At 39.3% G+C, this 18,617-nt stretch overlaps 1 protein-coding gene across 1 annotated transcript in view; it reads left to right on the top strand.

Annotated features, from left to right (window-relative positions):
* Window positions 1-250: 250 nt before the first annotated feature.
* The window catches only part of CEP120 (centrosomal protein 120), a 340,556-nt gene continuing 322,189 nt past the window's right edge, over window positions 251-18,617 (top strand). Inside the window, exons 1-3 of the mRNA XM_053701613.1 lie at window positions 251-495; window positions 7,649-7,805; window positions 12,941-13,055. Of these exons, the coding sequence (XP_053557588.1) occupies window positions 447-495; window positions 7,649-7,805; window positions 12,941-13,055 (321 nt within the window). The 5' untranslated portion in view covers window positions 251-446. The remainder of the gene's footprint in view (window positions 496-7,648; window positions 7,806-12,940; window positions 13,056-18,617) is intronic.

Below are 18,617 nucleotides of genomic sequence, written 5' to 3'. Positions count from 1 at the left end.
TTTTACAGGTAGGGTGCCATATGTTACGCCTAACAAATGTAGCTAGCCAATTAAAAAGCTCGGGACAGCCGCATCCTCGTTAGAACAGTTTCTACTTAATAAGGCGAAACTAGAAACAGAAGCCTCCACGAGTTATTATTTGAGACACCGTATTACGTCATCACGACGTTCCCAGCATCCGTCAGTTAGACAGCATTCAGAATCACTTCTCCCTCTCTTTAACCCGCCGGGTTCTGTGATTGGGCCGTAATGTAGTTGCTAGGAGGAAGTAGTCCCGTAGCCATGGGTGGAGCTAGCCGATGTTTAGATTTGGAGAGTAGCGGCAAGGAACCCAATGTCGGCGGTTGACAGTGTTTTGCTTGCTTGGATTGACACGGAGGCGCTGAGCCTCTAGCTTGTATAATATTGCGGTGTAATTATCTGGTTGTCTTTAATTCTACAGCGATATGGGCTACAAGACGGATCAGTTATTAATCGTTGTCTCCATCCCAGAGGGTAACTATCTTTGTTTTTATAATTCTATCTTTTGTATCTATAATTTTCGTCAGTCATTTGCAGTATATAGGGGAAGTACACTGGTGGAGGTGTCTGTGTTCATCACAGCTGTATATTCGATCACAGTTGTATATTCGATCACCGTAACAGGGGTTAGGCATTATCACAGCTGAGTATGTAATTAATCTGTTGTGTACAGGCGGGTGCCTGCTATGTGATCACTGTGTAATATACAGGTGGATGTGCCTGGTATATGATCACTGTGTAATATACAGGTGGATGTGCCTGCTATGTGATCACTGTGTAATATACAGGTGGATGTGCCTGCTATGTGATCACTGTGTAATATACAGGTGGATGTGCCTGCTATGTGATCACTGTGTAATATACAGGTGGATGTGCCTGCTATGTGATCACTGTGTAATATACAGGTGGATGTGTCTGCTATGTGATCACTGTGTAATATACAGGTGGATGTGCCTGCTATGTGATCACTGTGTAATATACAGGTGGATGTGCCTGCTATGTGATCACTGTGTAATATACAGGTGGATGTGCCTGCTATGTGATCACTGTGTAATATACAGGTGGATGTGCCTGCTATGTGATCACTGTGTAATATACAGGTGGATGTGCCTGGTATATGATCACTGTGTAATATACAGGTGGATGTGCCTGGTATATGATCACTGTGTAATATACAGGTGGATGTGCCTGGTATATGATCACTGTGTAATATACAGGTGGATGTGCCTGCTATGTGATCACTGTGTAATATACAGGTGGATGTGCCTGCTATGTGATCACTGTGTAATATACAGGTGGATGTGCCTGCTATGTGATCACTGTGTAATATACAGGTGGATGTGCCTGCTATGTGATCACTGTGTAATATACAGGTGGATGTGCCTGCTATGTGATCACTGTGTAATATACAGGTGGATGTGCCTGGTATATGATCACAGTGTAATATACAGGTGGAAGTGCCTGGTATGTGATCACTGTGGAAGTGCCTGGTATGTGATCACTGTGTAATATACAGGTGGAAGTGCCTGGTGTGTGATCACTGTGTAATATACAGGTGGAAGTGCCTGGTGTGTGAGCTCTGTGTGTAATATACAGGTGGAAGCGCCTGGTGTGTGAGCTCTGTGTGTAATATACAGGTGGAAGCGCCTGGTGTGTGAGCTCTTTGTGTAGTATACAGGTGGAAGCGCCTGGTGTGTGAGCTCTGTGTGTAGTATACAGGTGGAAGCGCCTGGTGTGTGAGCTCTGTGTAATATACAGGTGGGAGTGCCTGGTATGTGATCACTGTGTAATATACAGGTGGAAGTGCCTGGTGTGTGATCACTGTGTAATATACAGGTGGAAGTGCCTGGTGTGTGATCACTGTGTAATATACAGGTGGAAGTGCCTGGTGTGTGATCACTGTGTAATATACAGGTGGAAGTGCCTGGTGTGTGATCACTGTGTAATATACAGGTGGAAGTGCCTGGTGTGTGATCACTGTGTAATATACAGGTGGAAGTGCCTGGTGTGTGATCACTGTGTAATATACAGGTGGAAGTGCCTGGTGTGTGATCACTGTGTAATATACAGGTGGAAGTGCCTGGTGTGTGATCACTGTGTAATATACAGGTGGAAGTGCCTGGTGTGTGATCACTGTGTAATATACAGGTGGAAGTGCCTGGTGTGTGATCACTGTGTAATATACAGGTGGGAGTGCCTGGTGTGTGATCACTGTGTAATATACAGGTGGGAGTGCCTGGTGTGTGTAATATACAGGTGGGAGTGCCTGGTGTGTGTGAGCTCTGTGTGTAATATACAGGTGGGAGTGCCTGGTGTGTGTGAGCTCTGTGTGTAATATACAGGTGGGAGTGCCTGGTGTGTGTGAGCTCTGTGTGTAATATACAGGTGGGAGTGCCTGGTGTGTGTGAGCTCTGTGTGTAATATACAGGTGGGAGTGCCTGGTGTGTGTGAGCTCTGTGTGTAATATACAGGTGGGAGTGCCTGGTGTGTGTGAGCTCTGTGTGTAATATACAGGTGGGAGTGAGCTCTGTGTGTCATATACAGGTGGGAGTGCCTGGTGTGTGTGAGCTCTGTGTGTCATATACAGGTGGGAGTGCCTGGTGTGTGTGAGCTCTGTGTGTCATATACAGGTGGGAGTGCCTGGTGTGTGTGAGCTCTGTGTGTCATATACAGGTGGGAGCGCCTGGTGTGTGTGAGCTCTGTGTGTCATATACAGGTGGGAGCGCCTGGTGTGTGTGAGCTCTGTGTGTCATATACAGGTGGGAGCGCCTGGTGTGTGTGAGCTCTGTGTGTCATATACAGGTGGGAGCGACTGGTGTGTGTGAGCTCTGTGTGTCATATACAGGTGGGAGCGCCTGGTGTGTGTGAGCTCTGTGTGTCATATACAGGTGGGAGCGCCTGGTGTGTGTGAGCTCTGTGTGTCATATACAGGTGGGAGCGCCTGGTGTGTGTGAGCTCTGTGTGTCATATACAGGTGGGAGCGCCTGGTGTGTGTGAGCTCTGTGTGTCATATACAGGTGGGAGCGCCTGGTGTGTGTGAGCTCTGTGTGTGTAAGGATTCCATTCCTGGTTTTCCTTGCTACTGCAGCTCACCTTCACACACCTGTATTTAAGTCATGTCTCCGCCCCAAACAAGTGCTTAGTTATTGTGTTCACTACAGCTAAGCTGTTTGCTCAGTTCTTAAAAGAGTACCTTTTTTCATGGAAATTGAATACAGATAATATACAAGCATTGGATTACAAATACCAGTCCCATCTGGGTTATTATTGCTCTGCTTCCTCACACAGTACCAGAATTGCTATATACCTACAAACTTGCCTAATTGATCTCTCGGATTCCATACGGTTACACTGCCTGCTAACTGCAGTTCCTTTCTGCTTTCTCTACTGAGGATATTCACACTGCTTAAGTTACTTACAATCTGGGAGCTACCGGAACTTACACGGGTACTATCAAGTGAGTTAATTTTCAGCTTACGCTCTTAGTACACACGGACTTTGCTATAACATCCTCATACCTTCCACTTTTTGGGGAATCGGAGATAAGTTATTTGGAAGCCGCCTCCGTTACAGCGCTACGGTGCTAGTGTGACGTCACCGAAAGGGAATTCCCCTGCAGTCAGTCACGCCTCTACCTGCGGATTCAAGTTTCACTGCGCTAGTTCCTGGCTACACAGAAGGAGTCACTGAAGCCTGTCAGCAGCTGCACATCACAAGGCCTCACACTTGCACACAGGATTATTAAGAGAGAGTTCAAAGCCATAACACTGCCTGTTACATTGAGAGTGAAAGTAACAATTTCTTTTTTCACGAATAGCAGTATTGCTAAATCATTAGTTGTCATATCCCTCGTTATTGACCAAAGTGTCATTTGATAAAATCTCACTCTGAAAGAACACAGCCTATGCTAATACAATAGTCTGTTGCTTAGAGTGATACATTTTAAAAGTAACAGCTCCGGCAGTTGCGATCCTATTTAAGATAAGTCATTATAGAATCTTACAGTGTGTAATATACAGGTGGAAGTGCCTGGTGTGTGAGCTCTGTGTGTAATATACAGGTGGAAGCGCCTGGTGTGTGAGCTCTGTGTGTAATATACAGGTGGAAGTGCCTGGTGTGTGAGCTCTGTGTAATATACAGGTGGAAGCGCCTGGTGTGTGAGCTCTGTGTGTAATATACAGGTGGAAGCGCCTGGTGTGTGAGCTCTGTGTGTAATATACAGGTGGAAGCGCCTGGTGTGTGAGCTCTGTGTGTAATATACAGGTGGAAGTGCCTGGTGTGTGAGCTCTGTGTGTAATATGCAGGTGGAAGCGCCTGGTGTGTGAGCTCTGTGTGTAATATGCAGGTGGAAGCGCCTGGTGTGTGAGCTCTGTGTGTAATATACAGGTGGAAGCGCCTGGTGTGTGAGCTCTGTGTGTAATATACAGGTGGAAGTGCCTGGTGTGTGAGCTCTGTGTGTAGTATACAGGGGGAAGTGACTGGTGTGTGTGTGAGATCACTGCGTGTAGTATACAGGGGGAAGTGACTGGTGTGTGTGTGAGATCACTGGGTGTAATATACAGGGGGAAGTGACTGGTGTGTGTGTGAGATCACTGGGTGTAATATACAGGTGGAAGCGCCTGGTGTGTGAGCTCTGTGTGTAATATACAGGTGGGAGTGCCTGGTGTGTGAGCTCTGTGTGTAGTATACAGGGGGAAGCGCCTGGTGTGTGAGCTCTGTGTAATATACAGGTGGGAGTGCCTGGTGTGTGAGCTCTGTGTGTAGTATACAGGGGGAAGTGACTGGTGTGTGTGTGTGTGATCACTGCGTGTAGTATACAGGGGGAAGTGACTGGTGTGTGTGATCACTTTTCAATACAATTTCCAATATACTAACTCCTTGGCTTCCAGTGGTGGTTGCAGAACTTTTATTCATCCCTGTAATTAAGAGTCTACATGGCCACCATAATCGGTATTCATTTGGTCCACATTGGTGTTTTGGCTGAAAATTAAACAGGTATCTCTAAACAGCTTTTTTTTTTTTGTTGAAAAGTTAATTAGTGAAAAATGCACAAACTAAATCAATCATTAGACCCCATTATTTTTGGAATCATACGTTTGGTTGGCTGGGTTCAAATCTTACCCTTGACCCCTAACCTATTAAACACAAACCTTACACCAGGGCCCCAATCTCATTCAATCAGGTACGAAAGATGTTCACCTCCGGTTACCTATTTACCTCCTGTTTGAGGAAGGTAAACTTTTAACCCCTTAAGGACCAGCGACGTACCCTGTATGTCACTGGCCTTTTTTGGGACTTGATTGTTTTATAGCGCGGTCTTGCCACCAGCGTTGAGACTGCTCTATTCCACAAAGTCTGCTGGAGGGAGTGCATTAATAGTGTGTTCTTGCTAGACTTGTGCTATTATGTCCTGAAAAAACCCTTAACGACCAGTGACATACTGGGTACATTGTGGTCATTAAGGGGTTTTAAGTAAGCAACAAATTGAGCACTTTGGTAATGGGTTCTATAAACATTGCTTTTGTTGCTATCAACTCAATAACTTTTTATCTACCCACCCACATAAACAAGAACTTATGAGATCTAAATTCCCCTTTAAAAAATGCAGTTCTTCTGTCCCTCTAAGATGCACTATTTCTTTAGTATACAGACTTCTACTTACACCTCCCTTGAGGAGTCTACCCTCCTATACAAAGTCATGGGGTAGAGATTTGCCCTTCATGCAAATCTGCCCTTTCATCTAAGTTATTAGAAACAAATCTAAAGTGCCATGAAACATTTTAAGTTATGTGCATATTATAGAAGGGTCAATTAAGGTAAAACGTTGTTTAAAAAAAAAAAAACTAGTTTGTAAATATTAGTAAAAAAAAAAAAAAATTAGTTTTTTTTTTTTTTTATAAAATTTCAAAAAATCTGCAAAATTACTTAACTTTAGTGTAACCTGCTCCACCCTCTTATAAGGGTCCCACCCCATATCTTGTTTATAATGTTTTTTTGTAAAAAGTATATTCCACCTGCCAGCCACTGCTGAGTAGCTTTTATATTTCAATAATAATTTATAATGTGTGCCAAATTATACACATATAGGAGGATCAGGGAGAGTCAGAGAGTAGGTGTGCACTTCATGGTAAATGTAGTTTGGTAAAATGTTTAGGCTTTACAAAATGTATTAGGGCAGTAAGTCCCAGAAATGTCACTTGACATCATTCATATTGCACTTCTTTAACTCCCCTACTGGTCAGAATGAAGGGCTATAAATTAGATGGGAAATAGTTTGTAACATTGTTCTGACCATCACTGACCTATTAGCAGTTCAGACTAGATATGTGAGCTGTTGACATATTGTAGGAGCTTATTAGCGTATACTGTATATATACATATGGCATTTACTGTAGGAAGTCTTGGGAACATGTAAGTGAAGGTTTTGTTTTTAACTAGTTATTCAAGAGTGCAAAATAAAAGTAGCTGGTCTCTAGAGACGCCTGATGCGCATTTCGCCGCAACCGGCTTTATCAAAGGCTAAAGCCGGTTGAGGCGAAATGCACATCAGGCGTCTCTAGAGACCAGCTACTTTTATTTTGCACTCTTGAATAACTAATATGATGTTAGCAGGTTCAATATACTGATATTAACAATATACATATTTCAAGGGCCACTGTGACCATCTGTTTAATTGAATTTGTCAGCTCTCTTAGTTTGATGTACACTGCTCCAGTATTGTACTTAGGTAGTAAATTTTGTTGTTTGAGGTCAATCCTCATTTTCAGATAGCGTTTGTACAATCCATGAGCCTATTTTTAGTGTACACCATACTGAATCAGCTTTACTCGTTAATTTTGTTCATATACTAATTTGGCAATATTACGTTACTTTATTATTCTCTCCACATAGCAATCTGCTAACTTGTAGCCAGATTGACTTGCAATAGTTTTTGTTGATACATAATCACATATTGGTACACAAGTCTGCTGGTACTCTCTTTCTCAGTTTTTAATCTAAGTTTTATGCACTCACTACACTGTTAGACTACCCAATATTTAGTATATAGTTAATAAACGTTCAGTTTTAATTTGTTTATCCCCTTGGCAACCTTCCTACCTTATGTTTTTCCCTTATTATACTTATATGATTATTTCTCTTTTGAGTGCTCTAACAATGTCCACCCTTTTCTTTATATCTATTTAAATTCAAGATGGAAATAATGAAGATTTGTTTTTAAAAAATATCACCACAGCATGACCACACTCGGCAGAGGAGGATTTCCCACATATTGCCGTATTCTCCACAGAAATTTAACATAAATATATTTACTGATAATCTATGCAATAAAAATAGAACATTTGTAATATTAGCTCATTTTAGCTTAATATTGGCTAAAATTTTAGCTGGGTGGTCAATAAAATCAGTCGGGTGGTGCACCTGCTAAAAAAGGTCCTGGGGAGAACACTGCAAAGTGACAAGATTTAGTAGCTAATCAAGGAGCGGCTATAGCATGCCATATGTAATTCAGCAGGTGGTATGTCTGAAATCTACCCTGTCTAATTAAAACCAAACGTATTGTAATACAAGTTTCTCCCTCAAATGTGTGTATAAAATATTTCATACTTTGGCCTCCTGTTCTGTTTAGGTCGCCATTTTCCGAAGCGCTCCAGACATATGCTTATTGTAGAAGCAAAGTTTGATGGTGAACAGTTATCTACAGATCCAGTGCCACATCTGGATCAACCACAGTTTGCTACAGAGTTAGCCTGGGAAATTGATAGGAAAGCCCTTCATCAGCACAGGTATACTACCACAAAATTTACTTTGTTGCAATGCAATGTTTGGCTGAAAAACATACCTAGGTATGCTTAGGAGCAACAGTGTACTACTGGGAGTTAACTGGTGATTGGTGGCTATGTACATATGCCTCTTGTCATTTGGTCACCAGATGTGTTTAGCTAGGTCCCCGTAGTGCATTGCTGCTCTGGAGCACTTCTATGTCCCTTGCATGTTCCTTTTTTGAATTGCACTTTAATGTGTTACATTGTTATGTTAAGTTATCATTTTTAGACCGTCAACTAGCCTTGGGAGCAGGGTCTAGCAAAAAAGCTTTAATAGTATCTGAACATGAATTAAATATCGGTTTGTACTTACTGGTCTTAATATGTTTTACAAGGTATTTTAAAGGAACATAAACCTTAGTAGTGTTCTTAGATGTACAACACCAACATAGTATCATGCAGCATCTGTTAGTGTTCAGAAAAGGCTGCTTTTTAAATAAATAAATAAAACATAAAAATCTGCCAGCCTTTGCGCAAATGAGGGCACTGATAGGAAAGTATTATCTGTGCACTGCTATAGCTACTTAAAAGCAGGGCATGTAAACTTGGCGCTGATTTAAATGTATGAAAAAGGTTAAAGCAGCATATTTTAAACATACTTTCAATTGCAAATTGTTTTGGCTTTCCTATCCCTTTTAAACTATGCAGAATACATCAATAATGTTAGCTAAATCTTTTAATTTCTACAGGTAAAATGCTTCTCAGTGCCTGCTAAAGCAGTTGAAGTATAAATCTAGTTGGACTATAGCTCCGCTAGGATTGTTTTGCGGATATGTATAAAGCTTATTTTAAAAATTTCCGGGCTGCTTTTGTTGAGTAATCCCTATTACCCTTCTGGCCACATCTATATCATCATTTTGTTTTGCCATATTCATTGGTTAACATGATATCCAGCCTGTATAAAATGACCATGAACAGGAGCTTACATATCTTTACATCTAATATTAGATTTGTGTTGGTTAATAGGACAGTCTAGTCAAAAATAAACTTTCATGATTCATATAGGACATGTCATTTTAAATAACTTTCCATTTACTTTTATCATCATGTTTGCTTTGTTCTTTTGGTATTCTTAGTTGAAAGCTAAACCTTGAAGGCCACCTCTTATCTGAATTCATTTTGACAGTTTTTCACAACTAAAGTGCATTAGTTCATGTTTGCTATATAAGAACATTGTGCTCACGCATGTGGAGTTACCTAGGAGTCGGCACTAATTGGCTAAAATGCAAGTCTGTCAAAAAGAACTGAAAAAATAACTGTTGGTTATGCAAAACTGAGGAATTGGGTAATAAAGGGATTCTTTCTTTTTAAACAATACAAATTCTGATGTAGACTGTTTCTTTAAGGCTTTCACATATCTTTCTTGTAGTTACTCCTATATAATTTAGAAAATACAGACACTTAAAGGGACATTCAGGTCAAAACTAAAATGTACATAGATGAATTACATTATTGAATAGACACACATTTAAAATACACATATTGGCAAAAATGTTTCTAGTAAAAGTTATCAATGTTTTAGCATGTGCATGTGAAGCACACATGGATATTCTCAGTGCGCACGTGGGGCTTGTATTATATCAGCAATTAACATATTGCGTCATTATCAGGTTACTTAGGTTAGCAATAGTTTTAACTATAAGTATTTTTGCAAATACATGTATATTGTAAAAATGCTTCTATTGTCCATTGCAATTTTGGCTGGAATGTCCCTGTAACCCCTTAACGACCGACGACGTGCAGGGTACGTCCTCCAAAACATTACCCTTAACGACCGAGGACGTACCCTTTACGTCGTCGGTCTGTGGAAGCGATCCTGATCTGGCAGGGGGTGGGGGGGAAGCTACACTACAGAAAAAAAAAAAAGAAAAATTAAAAAAAAAAACACTTTTTTTTTTTTCTTAACTGGGTACTGGCACACTGCCAGTACCTAAGATGGCTCCCAATAAGGCAGAGGGGGAGGGTTAGAGAGCTGTTTGGGGCATAAGGGAGGTTGGGGGCTAAGGGGGGGGGATCCTACACAGCAGCATATGTAAATATGCTAAAAAATAAATAAATGATCGCATTTGGCGGTGAAATGGTGGCATGAAATATACCAAAATGGGCCTAGATCCATACTTTGGGATGTCTTCTAAAATAAAATATATACATGTCAAGGGATATTCAGGGATTCCTGACAGATGTCGGTGTTCCAATGTAACTAGCGCTAAATTGTATTTATTGCCCTATAACTTGCAAAAAAAACCAAATAACATGTAAACATTGGGTATTTCTAAACTCAGGACAAAATTTAGAAACTATTTAGCATGGATGTTTTTTGGTGGTTGTAGATGTGTAGCAGATTTTGGGGGTCAAAGTTAGAAAAAGTGTGTTTTTTTTCATATTTATTTATATATATATATATATATATATATATATAGGAAAAGAGAAAATGATAGAAAAGGTAGGGCGCAAATAAAATAAATGTTTATAATATATTTTAAAATTGGCTATTATTCTGTAAAAAAAAAAAAATATATATATATATATATATATATATATATATATATATATATATATATATATAAAAAATGTCGCTTGTAAGATCAGTCTAATATATCCAATATCCTTATAGTAGATATATAGTTACTGAACACAAATCCAATGCAATAAAACAAAATAGTAGGGAGACAGTAAATAGTTAGCCTATTTTGCTAGTAATACATGGTAAGTATTATAAAACACACAATACAATCTAAACACTTCGTGCAAAACACATATTAAAAGTTTGTATAATATACAGTGGATGATCTTATTAAAAAATAAAAAGGTAATAAAAATAAAAATAAAAATATATGCTATATATAAGAGATGAATTATATCAGAAAAACTGCCTTTAATCCAAGAAGCAGATATCTTAAGGGGTGTCTACTTACACTCCTTTACCTCAATCAGTATGAGGTAAGTGCCGCGCAGTATGAGTAGAAAACTCCCTTGAATCACCAGCTGTGTAGAGTATAGGATGATCACTTGCAGGACTGCAGTCAGAGTACTTGTCTTTGTGGGGATAAAACAAACCCCTTTCACCAGATGGCTTTACTTGCACTGACTTGCTGCAGACAAACTAAGTCACAAGCAGGACACTCCAATCTCTGACTGCTTCTCAGGTGTGCATGAAATGGTGGTTGGGTTCAGGTTGGAGGAGGATACTCCTAACTAAGACTACCTGCTGGGTAATAGAAGCACATTGACAGTCAGTGATTGACTGAAACAAGCAGCAGCCTATGCGTAGCTCCTTAGTCCGCAGACTCCACCCACAAGACGACTCACAAGGCAGGTGCAGCAGTTGCATGAGTGTAACTGTGCCTTGTGAGTCGTCTTGTGGGTGGAGTCTGCGGACTAAGGAGCTACGCATAGGCTGCTGCTTGTTTCAGTCAATCACTGACTGTCAATGTGCTTCTATTACCCAGCAGGTAGTCTTAGTTAGGAGTATCCTCCTCCAACCTGAACCCAACCACCATTTCATGCACACCTGAGAAGCAGTCAGAGATTGGAGTGTCCTGCTTGTGACTTAGTTTGTCTGCAGCAAGTCAGTGCAAGTAAAGCCATCTGGTGAAAGGGGTTTGTTTTATCCCCACAAAGACAAGTACTCTGACTGCAGTCCTGCAAGTGATCATCCTATACTCTACACAGCTGGTGATTCAAGGGAGTTTTCTACTCATACTGCGCGGCACTTACCTCATACTGATTGAGGTAAAGGAGTGTAAGTAGACACCCCTTAAGATATCTGCTTCTTGGATTAAAGGCAGTTTTTCTGATATAATTCATCTCTTATATATAGCATATATTTTTATTTTTATTTTTATTACCTTTTTATTTTTTAATAAGATCATCCACTGTATATTATACAAACTTTTAATATGTGTTTTGCACGAAGTGTTTAGATTGTATTGTGTGTTTTATAATACTTACTATGTATTACTAGCAAAATAGGTTAACTATTTACTGTCTCCCTACTATTTTGTTTTATTGCATTGGATTTGTGTTCAGTAACTATATATCTACTATAAGGATATTGGATATATTAGACTGATCTTACAAGCGACATTTTTTATATATATATTTTTTTACAGAATAATAGCCAATTTTAATATATATTATAAACATTTTATTTTATTTGCGCCCTACCTTTTCTATCATTTTCTTTTACCCTAGTTGGAGGGTTTAGGGACCATCTCTCTAGGGTAGATAGATTGGGGCTGCATTTAATTACTACTATCCTCTTCTTAAGAATTTTTAGGATCAGGTTTCTCCTGTTTGCGCCACATGCACACTTTTCTTCTTTTCTCATATATATATATATATATATATATATATATATATATATATATATATATATATATATATATATATATATATATATATATATATAGTAAATTATAAGATATGATGAAAATAATGGTATCTTTAGAAAGTTCATTTAATGGCGAGAACAAACCGGTATATAATATGTGTGGGTACAGTAAATGAGTAAGAGGAAAATTACAGCTAAACACAAACACCGCAGAAATGTAAAAATAGCTTTGGTCCCAAACGGACAGAAAATGGAAAAGTGCTGTGGTCATTAAGGGGTTAAGCATACATACAAGGAAAGATGACTCACAAGTGTAACAGTGAGACAAACTGTACACAGATGGCAACCAGAGCCAAACAGGATCACAAAATGACAGATTGGTATCCCTTGATAAGGTGTACAATTACTATAAAGAGCCAGAATGTACAATTGGCTCCAATGGTCACGAGCAAAGTAACATATCTATCTATCTATATCTCTCTCTATCCGAATCAGAAGTACATATAAATCAGAAGTACATATAAATCAGAAGTACATATAAATCAGAAGTACATATAAATCAGAAGTACATATAAATCACATTCACATATATAATGTATAACCAGGTACATATATTAATAGACAAACATGTGCACAGGCACATGTGTAACAGTGAGTTTGTGCACCATTGAACAAGGCAGAAATGTAACATTAAAAAGGTTAAAATGTTATATATTGAGGGGGCACCTGCTAACCATTAATTTGTTCTTTATTCCTTTTACAGATTACAGCGAACCCCTATTAAGCTTCAGTGTTTTGCCTTGGATACATTAACATCTGCAAAAGAATCCGTTGGATATGTGGTGTTAGATTTAAGGACTGCTCAAGAAAAGAAACAAGTAGGTCTATTATTGTTGCATTGTAGGCAGAAGGTTGTTCCTGTCCTCCACTACAGCTTTAAGAGTTTTCCCTATCAGCCAATGAAACGGACATACAGCCTGCATTTTCAGCTCTCCCTTCCAATTTAAACAGGTTTTAGTTACAAAAAAAAAAAAAAAAAAAAAAAATTTAATAAAATAAAAACTAATATTTTTTAAAATGATTAGAGTTTTACAGATCAGTGAAGGTTTTTATCTCCCTTAATTGTGTCCAATTAGGGCTAGGTGTAAGTGAGTTTCACTGCTCTAAGCAATGCCATAGCTGGTTTAGTTAATTTGCAGCATTTTACAAAATACATAGGTTGAAGAATTTGCTTTTTGGTCTCTCTAGAGAATGGGATACAGGCACAGTTTTTACACAAAAGCAAGATTTGCTTAATATCCTATTATAAACTGCTGGCCCAGCTACAGCAGCATGGTTAGTTTGTTACTACTACTCATGCTGTTGTTTTTTTCCTCCTATGCCTATACTTAGCTCTCTTATTTTAACCCCTTACAAATGTGGGTTAGTTAAGCTCTGTCATCTTGGAACATAAAGGGACATTTTACACTAGATTATTCTTTGCATAAATGTTTTGTGTAGATGGTCCAGGTTTTTTTTTGTTTTGTTTTTTTTTTTAAAAAAAAGAAAAAGGTATAGTTTTGCTTTTTTTAAATAACATTGCTCTGATTTTGACTCCTAACCAAGCCCCAAAGTTTCAGGAGAATACTGACGTATACCTACTCCAGCTTTTTCCTGTTTGTGTAAAGGGTCTTTTCATATGCAAGGGGAGGGGGAGTGTCTGCTATTTCCCACTTGCAGTGGGTGTTCCAGCTACCTTTTAAACAGAGCTAAACTGGGAGATTCTAAGTAAGTTTTTAAACTGTTTTATACTGGATTTTTAGATCAGTATATGTGCATATTATTCTTAATAGTAGTGTCTATTACATGCAGTTATATGAAAATTGGTGTATACTGTCTCTTTAAGTCTCACACTGTAAAAAAAAAAAAAAAGCACGTTCACAGATCAGTGACGTTGTCTTTTTGACTTGCTGTATTTTAGTGTGCACAACACAGAGTAGGAGCTATACATTTTTTGCAGTGGATTTATTACTCTATATTATTAATGTGGTCTTTTTCATATATCTGCTGTTACTTTTAAATTGTATAACAATGTAAAGCTTCCACTCTTTATCGTGCAAGCTAATCAGAAGTACAAGGTACAGCTGTTTAAAAAGCCTACAGCATAGCACCACTTCTGTTACAGAGTGTTAAAATACATGTGTTCCTAGATGGTAGCACCCAATTTAAAGAGGCGGAGCTTCACCAACCCGCATCTGTAATGAGAGCTGCAGGCACATGGGAAAAAATAGCATAGCAAGCAGTAACAACGCTACCGTACCAGTTTAATGCTTTTTTAAATGTGAAGTTGGAGCTCAAGCCTCTCTAAGGAGTGTGGGACAAGTACAAATTTCAAAGCTATTTTACAGCTAAATTAGTTATTATAAGATATACAGTATATCCTGCAATGTTTGTTTTATTTTAATTAATAAATTAATTAATTTATTTGGAATTGTGTCCCTTTGAAACATTTAATTCTTTTGTAAGATGATGAGTCCATAGGTGGATATATTTCCCTCCACCAGATGGAGGTCAAGAACCCCTCTCAGTTAGTTCTTGGCCTCCGAGGAGAGAGGTGCTCTGCAAGCAAGTTTTTTTTTATGTTTTTTATTTTCTATTCTCATTCTTGGGACTCCAGACCTTATTTTAGACCCAGTACCACTTCTCAGCTTCACTTAGGGTGGATTTGCTCACGACTTCTACAAGATTCTGAGTGCAGCAAGGGTTAAGGAATATCTATGGTATGGCACTGCAGTGCTTTTGCTGTCATAACTGCCCTCAGGCGTCGTGAGGACCCTGTCTCTTAGTCTTCACCTGAGGGGTTGCAAGTATATCCATATGTATCCTCTGTAGTATATTTACTTGCACTGGATGGGCTCTCTGCTGGATCAGCAATCTGTGAGGGAGGAAGGCCTCAGCATTCACAGTAGAGGGGTGACTAGGAGCGATCACTAGTACATCCCATTTTACAGGTACCACATAGTTGGGGATTTCACAGCCTCATGCATGGCACTTTACCTATGTGCTTAACTTAGGATTTGGGGGTCTGGGGGATCAGAAACCCTTTTATTCCCCTACTCTAATACCCCATGGCAGCTCAGATAACTTTTTTTTTTTTTAGCTCAGGGTTACTTTATTATTTATCTTTTAAAAATGTGTTGTCTCTTTAAGAAAACCGTTAACTGCCTTGAGCAGTTAACAGTTCAGCAAAGTATTGATGCGGTTGGGAAGGGAGCACAAGGGAAGCCTGAGGAGTGTCTTTCTCGTCTCTCTCTGTCTCTGTCTCTCTCTCGTATAAAAATATTTTATTGGGTTTCTGCTCTCTAAGGTGTGGATATAAGCTGTTTGTACCATAGGTTATTGCGCCTTTATTTTAGCTCTATGTGACAGACCCTCCAAAGGAGAACTATGACAATTTTTGTGGTTCATTCCCAAACCAATTGAACGCAAATGAAAATCTTGAGATATAGTCTCTGCTACCTGAGGTGCACAGGGTCCTGTACCTCAGTCAGTTACCATCTATTTTACAAAGCTCTGACTTTGCGGAGTCCCTGTCAGAGGGTTCTGAGGGTGAAATATCCTCTGAAGAATCTGAACTAGTTGCAGAACCTGAAATGAATTCCACCTTTAGTTTTAAAGTTGAGCATATCCATTTCCTGCTTCAGGAGGTTATAAATACCTTAGATTTATTAGAGCCTAAACCTGAGGATTCCAAACCTGTAAATTAATTGTATCAGGTCTTTAAAGCTCTGCCCAAGGTACCTAAATCTTTTGAAGCGCCAGATTTGGTTACATATTACATAGAAAATAACTGGAAAAAGCCAGGTATCCCCTATGCACCCTCTAACATGTTCAACACAAATATACCCACTTTAAGAAAATAATTTGGTAGCCTTGAAACTAGTCCGTAAGGTAGATAGGCCAATTTCTACTTTAGCAAGACACACTACTATTCCTATGGAGGATAGTTCTTCTTTCAGGGATTTGATGGACATAAAATCTGAGTCTTTACTTAGAAAGTTGTTCTCTCAGACAGCTCTTAAACATAGACCTACAGTGGCTATCGCCTGCATGTCCACAGCTGCATCCTTCTGGAGTGATTCTCTTTCTCAAGTGGTTTCTAAAAAATCTTCAGAGGTTGTTAACTGCATTAGGGTCCTTTAAAATGGCCAATGATTTTTTTTTGTGATGCAGTCTTTGACATTATTTAGATTGATGTATAGAACAAGTCCATTGCGGTGTTATTAAGGAGAGCCTTATGGCTTAAATCTTGGTCAGCGAATATGGCCTCTAAAAATAGACTTTCAATTCCTTTCATAGGAAATATGCTTTTTGGACCTGAGTTGGACTTTATTATTAAGTGTTACTGGGGGAAAAGGAGCCTTTCTCCCTCAGGATAAAAATCTAAGGGGAAGTACAAATAAGGAATTAGTTTACTTTCCTTTCACTCCCCTAAAGATCAGAAGTCCCCTACCAACCAGAAGTCTCACTCCTCCAAAGAAGGAGGGCACCTACCGTCCTATTCTGGACCTAAAGACTCTGAAAAAAATTGTTTTTGTACCTTCCTTCAAAATATAAACTATCAGTACCATTTTGCCTCTTGTTCAGGAAGGTCAATTTATGACAACCATAGACTTAAAGGATGCTTAGCTGCACATCCCAATTTTCAAAGACCATTTTCAGTTTGAAATTTGTGTTTCTCAACAAACATTACCAATTTGTTGCCTTCCCCTTCTTTTTGACCACAGCCCCACACATCTTCATGAAGGTATTAGGGGCTCTCTTAGCAGTGATCTGAGCTCAGGTAATCTCCATTGATCCTTATTTGGACAATATTTTGATCCAAGCTCTGTCTCTTTATCTGGCTTCTGCTCATACCCACCGAATGGTCTCTTTCCTTTTAAGAACATGGATGGATAATCAATGTGCCCAAAAGCTACTCGTCTCAACCCACAAGAGTGTTTGTTTATTTTTTTCTGTAAGTGATAATACACTCTGTTCAAATGTGTCTGTTTCTCACAGATATCTCCAGAACCAATCTTCCGCTGCCTGTCATTCCCTACAGATTGCTCATTCTCAATCTGTAGCACATTGTATGGAAGTAGTGGGTCCTATGGTGGCAGTATCAGACTCCTTCACTTTCCCATGCTTCAACACTGGTCAAAATATTGTTTTTAACTGGAACAGCAGATAGATCTCAGTTCTTCAGTCAAACTATCTCTCTCATGATGGAGGGAAAGTCCCTATTTGTCTCTTGGAGCGTCTTTTCTTTGCCCTACCTTGACCATGCTCACTACGGATGCAAATCTGATGGGTTTTAGGGCTGTTTGGCGTATGCAGAGGGTGCAGGGAATATGGTTACCTCCGAAGGTAAGGTTACCTATCAACATTCTAGAACTTCGTACGATTCTTGAGGCCCTTCAGTCTTGGCCCCTTCTCAAGCAAGAAAAATTAATTTGGTTTCAGTCAGGCGTCACTGCCTTAGCGTACATCAATCATCAAAGAGGGACTCAAAGTCCCTTAGCTATGTGTGAGGTATCTCACATTCAGTCTTGGGCAGAGAAAAAACACTGCACCCTATCAGCCATTCACATTCCAGGAGTTAACATTTGGGAGTAAGATTCCCTAAATCGTTAGTCCGCTCATCCAGGAGTATGGCCTCTTCATCAGGACGTGTTCTCTAATGGTGTCCAAATTGAATAACAAACTTCCGGTTTATTGCGCCAAGTCAAGAGAATCAAGAGCTAACATGATAGATGCTCTAGTCTGCCCTTGGAATTTTCAACTGGCCTATTTATTCCCTCCATTTGTTCTTCTTCCAAGAGTCATTTCCAGAATCAAATAGGAATCTGCTTTAGTAATTCTCATAGCTCCGGCGTGGCCTTGCAGAACTTGGTATGTGGACCATATGTCATCTCTTACTCCATGGGCTTTCCCCTTAAGGAAAGATCTGCTGTCTCAAGGGCTTTTGTGTCATCCAGATCTCCAGTTTGATGGTGTGGAGGTTGAACGTCTAGTACTCTAAAACGAAGGTTACTCAGATTCAATTATCTCTTCTTTACTTTACTACAAGCCAGAAAGCCAGTCACAAAGAATTTACTTTCTTGGTATTCTTCTAGAGATTTCCCTGTCACTTTTTTTTTTTTTTTTGAATCCCCAGAATTCTTCAGTTCCTTTAGGATGGACTGCATACAATTTTATCAGCTAGTTCTTTAAAGGTTCAGATTTGGCTTTATCTGCTTTGTTTCACAGTGGTGTCTTCAGAGAATATTAATCGGTAAATAATCGTTTCTTTACTGTGTCCAAATCCTTCCAACGCTAAAGAACGCCTACTACACAATTTGATGTGGTCAGAGCCTTAAAGTGTCATAAAACATGTTAAGATCTGTGCATGTGCTAAAAGGGCTAAATTAATTTAAATA

This window comes from Bombina bombina, chromosome 2 (genome assembly GCF_027579735.1).
Source record: "Bombina bombina isolate aBomBom1 chromosome 2, aBomBom1.pri, whole genome shotgun sequence".
Lineage (NCBI taxonomy): Eukaryota > Metazoa > Chordata > Amphibia > Anura > Bombinatoridae > Bombina > Bombina bombina.
Note: the sequence above shows the minus strand (reverse complement) of the source record. Positions and strands in the feature narration are given on the sequence as shown.